Here is a 5,000-nt window from a genome sequence, read left to right as displayed (position 1 = left end):
ACACTGTCTTGCCTTGAGTTGAAAAATGGTTATGAAGAAATACTGCCGTTGTGTAGAAGGAATGGGAGGAAGGGAAAGTATGGAGATGTAGACGGAGAGGAAAAAGGAAAATGTCAAGGGAATGTACAATAATAGGACACACACACACACATACACACACACACACACACACACACACACACACACACACACACACACACACACACACACACACACACACACACACACACACACACACACAGAGAGAGAGAGAGAGAGAGAGAGAGAGAGAGAGAGAGAGAGAGAGAGAGAGAGAGAGAGAGAGAGAGAGAGAGAGAGAGATGAGCAAGAAAAAGATAACAAGAGAGGGAGAGAACACAGGATAGATAAGAGAAGAGAAAGGATCGGAAAGATAAAAACAAACGGGAAGTAAAGACAAAGATGAAACGAACAACATAATTCCAGGCAAGTAAAACAAAAATATGAAAAAAAAACATTTAAAAGAATCAAAATGAAATGCATCTAGGATCTGAAAATGTAATCCACACACTTAAATGAAAACCAGTAAAACAAAAAGGGAGTGATGTAAGTATACATTAGAATACATTTAATCATGAATAAAAATATATATATATATATATATATATATATATATATATATATATATATATATATATATATATATATATATATATATATATATATATATATATATATATATATATATATATATATATATATATATATATATATATATATATATATATATATATATATATATATATATATATATATATATATATGAGATTCTCCATCGATATGTAAAATAGATTAAGATTTTCCCAACAGGAAAATGTAAATAAAAATATGTAAATACAAAAATTTGATTCATCTCAACTACGTTCGACTTAAAATTAAGTAAAGTGATAAATCGTAAAAAAAAATTAAATCTTTAAAGATTTCAGCAGAGGATATGATTTTTCCGTATTCTAATGACTCCACTCCACCTTTTTATTAAACTGGCCTTAGAAGTGGTGTTGAGAGAGAGAGAGAGAGAGAGAGAGAGAGAGAGAGAGAGAGAGAGAGAGAGAGAGAGAAACTACATAAAATGCAGGTGTGTGTGTGTGTGTGTGTGTGTGTGTGTGTGTGTGTGTGTGTGTGTGTGTGTGTGTGTTTGCGCGCGCGAGCTTATAGCAATAACCATAATCTTAACAGGTATTAGAATTTCATCTCTCTCTCTCTCTCTCTCTCTCTCTCTCTCTCTCTCTCTCTCTCTCTCTCTCTCTCTCTCTCTTTTTTTTTTTTTTTATTTAAACAAAACTTTATACAAAGGAACATGTACCCAAAGGCGCACTGTCGTGTGCTACCTATTCTAAGGGTACTACAATCTATTTCTCTACAATATTTACAAGACTTAAAAATAGATAATATACAAGATGGTCAGCATGTAAATGGAGCACTATTCGTTTCACTTCACTAGCACTATTCACGCACTGCACTACACTGAGTGTCACGTCACAAAGAGTGTCAGAGGAGTTGGCAGTGTCTGTCTCCACTTATGTGCCATCAGTTTGACACTGTGTGTGTTCATCTCCTGGACGTGAGGCACCGCGGCCGTGAACAAGTTCCACATCCTGGAGACGCGTCCTGCGAAGGTGCGTTGATGCTGACACCCGTGGGATCGCGGCACCTCTACGGCGTCACCACCATTGAGCACCGTTCTCGTGCTCCGTGCGGTGACTCTTAGAGGATGACGCAGCCCTGCCAGATGTGGCACTCTTTGCACCTGTGCCTTATGGAACACTACGATCGCCGCCACGTCTCTGCGGTGTTCCAGTGAATCAAGGGGACGCTCAGGCTCTGGGTGAGGTGGTAGTGCAGCATCTACTAGCCGTATGGCGCGGCGTTGGATGCTGTCCAGTCTCCTTCTGTGTGTGGCGGCACAGGACATCCAGGAGAGCTGCGTATTCAAGGTGGGGCCGCACCTGTGCCTTGTACAGCAGCAGTCTCCCCTTCCTGTCGAGGAAACTGGCGATCCTTCTGAGAGCGGAGATCCTGTGAGAGGCTTTCTTGGCAATGGTTTTGACATGCCTGTCAAACCTCAGCCCTCGATCCACCTCCACTCCAAGTATCTTGACGTCATCTTGGGTGGGAGGCAGCAACGCCAAAGACAACTTTCCTGCCATTGCTGCCATGGCGGCTGGGGACCGAGAGACAACCATTGCTTGTGTCTTCTCCGGCGCGAATGTCACTTGCCAGCGAGCACCCCACTCCTTTATCACTCGTAGCTGCTGATTGATGGCCTCAGCAGCCCGCCCACTGTCCTGGCGTGGATAGGTATAGGAGAGGGTGCAGTCATCAGCATAGGCCATGACTCCTGGCAGTAGCTGGAGAAGATCATCCACGTAGATATTCCACAGGAGTGGGCCAAGAATTGAACCCTGTGGCACTGATGCCTCCACAGGCAGGGACTCAGATGTTTGCCCGTTGACAACCACCTTGAGGCTTCTGTCCTGCAGGTAATTTCCCAAGAGTCGTAGCAAGCCACCCTGGATGCCTTTAGCACGAAGCTTTTCTAGTAATCCGTTGTGCCATACTTTATCAAAAGCTCCTGCTATGTCCAAAGCAACCACTATAGTGTCCTTGCCGTCGTCGAGGGCGTCCTGCCAATGCCTGGTGAGAAGCATCATTAGGTCGGAGGTTGACCTTCCAGGTCTGAACCCAAACTGTTGGTCTGAGAGGAGGGCATTGTCCTTGAGATGGCTACTCACCACCTCTGCCACGACCCTCTCAAACACTTTACCCACCACTCTGACAACAGGGATATGGGTCTGTAGTCTCTCTCTCTCTCTCTCTCTCTCTCTCTCTCTCTCTCTCTCTCTCTCTCTCTCATACCCATACATTCCATAAGCACGCTTGATCACATTTGCCACTTGAGTGATCAACCTGAACCATCTGGCCGTTCACCAACGCACGCTCTTGCCTTAACCACCTTTATTCTCCCACCTTGCTTGCTCATCCGTCACCTTAACTTGCTCCCTCACTCAATTCAAGTTCCTTAACTCAAATGACCCCAGTAACTTAACGCAATTCAACCTAAATCACCTCGTTTAACATATTTGTAAACAAGACGGACGCTCGCTTTAAATTCCACCCATCGTTACTATAACTAGATGCCTTCGTTGTAGCTGTTCATTCCTCAAGAATTTCTAAAACGTCAAACAGTGCTTAAGAGGAGGAAGAGGGAAGGATGAAGAGTATAAGGATGAGGGATAGGAGGAGGAGGAGGATGTAAGATTTCAGACCATTTCCCTGATTACATGAAATTTCGTTTTGTTTTGTTTTCAGGCAGATATAAACAATGTATCCCTTACTAAACCTACTGATTGCGTCCTTTCATCAAACGCAACAGCTTTTCTTTTTCTATATTCACCCAGACTGTTCCTGTCCCTTCTCTCTCTCCCCTTTCCCTACGAAACCATTCGTTACGCCTCGCCACGCCTCGCTTCGCCTCCAACCTCCACATTATTCCAGTTTAACGTACGCGTGTGATAATCCACTTTACATGTATTTCCCGAAGACTCGAGCTAAGAGACTCCTCCCATCTTCCGCCTTTCTCCCTTCCACCATGACACCCCTCTCAGCCCCTCCACTAGCAGAGGCACTCCGTCCCTTCCTCCCCAAATGAAGACCCCTCTCGCTCCTTCCTCTGCCAAGAGATTCCTCCTCCCAGTTCTTCAGCCTCCTCTTTTGAAGGATCGCTACTTATCTTGATCTTGTTCGCTAGGAATATTCATCAAAGACTCATTGAGGCAATACATGTACACATCATTCCACAGAGAGAGACATGTGCAAAAAAAAAAGAATTGTTACAAGAAATTATCTATGATTGGTGTTAAATGTAATGGTGATGAATGATGCTGGTAATGATAATGATGATGATGATGATGATGATAATAATAATAGTAATAATAATAATCATAACAATATTAGTAATAATGATAATAATAATAATAATAATAATAATAATAATAATAATAATAATAATAATAATAATAATAATAATAATAATAATAATAATGGTAATAAATAACATTAATAATGATAATTATTATTATCATTATTATTATTATTATTATTATTATTATTATTATTATTATTATTATTATTATTATTATTAATAATTAATAATAATAATTATAATATAATAATAATAATAATAATAATAATAATAATAATAATAATAATAATAATAATAATAATAATAATAATAATAATAATAATAATAATAATAATAATAATAATAATAATAATAATAATAATAATAATAATAATAATAATAATAATAATAATAATAATAATAATAATAATAATAATAATAATAATAATAATAATAATAATAATAATAATAATAATAATAATAATAATAATAATAATAATAATAATAATAATAATGATAATAATAATAATAATAATAATAATAATAATAATAATAATAATAATAATAATAATAATAATAATAATAATAATAATAATAATAATAATAATAATAATAATAATAATAATAATAATAATAATAATAATAATAATAATAATAATAATAATAATAATAATAATGATAATAACAATAATAATAATGATAATAATAATAATAATAATAATAATAATAATAATAATAATAATAAAAATAATAATGAAAATAGCAAAAATAACAGCAACAACAAGGACAATAATAAAAACAAGAACAAAACAAAAAACAGCGACAGCAACAGTGACAATGACAAAATATATAAATATAAACATCAATAATAAGGACAATAGTAAACCAGAGCCAGATGGAGGTAAATGAGTGGGTGAGTGAGTGCAGCACGGCAGGACGGAGACACACGCACCAAAATTTCACGAGCGGGTCTCAATTGGCAGATTCACGGAAGTAAACAGTCCAGGAGGCAGCGTGCGGGGCTCCCACCAGGACCTGAGCCAGCACCGCCTGCATATGGCTACTCCCACCAAGAGCAGGT

At 37.5% G+C, this 5,000-nt stretch overlaps 1 protein-coding gene across 11 annotated transcripts in view; it reads left to right on the top strand.

The window, feature by feature from the left end:
* The window catches only part of LOC123519824, a 248,780-nt gene that overhangs the window by 210,917 nt on the left and 32,863 nt on the right, over positions 1–5,000 (top strand). For 10 of the 11 annotated variants that reach the window (XR_006679104.1, XR_006679105.1, XM_045281345.1 and 7 more), the window contains one exon: positions 4,903–4,998. The exons of the other annotated variant lie outside the window; for it this stretch is intronic. Coding sequence is in view for 8 of the 10 variants with exons in the window: in XM_045281345.1 (XP_045137280.1) it covers positions 4,903–4,998 (96 nt within the window). In the remaining 2 variants the exon portion in view is untranslated. The remainder of the gene's footprint in view (positions 1–4,902; positions 4,999–5,000) is intronic. 11 annotated transcript variants of the gene reach the window in all.

Source organism: Portunus trituberculatus, chromosome 46 (assembly GCF_017591435.1).
Source record: "Portunus trituberculatus isolate SZX2019 chromosome 46, ASM1759143v1, whole genome shotgun sequence".
Taxonomy (NCBI): domain Eukaryota; kingdom Metazoa; phylum Arthropoda; class Malacostraca; order Decapoda; family Portunidae; genus Portunus; species Portunus trituberculatus.
Note: the sequence above shows the minus strand (reverse complement) of the source record. Positions and strands in the feature narration are given on the sequence as shown.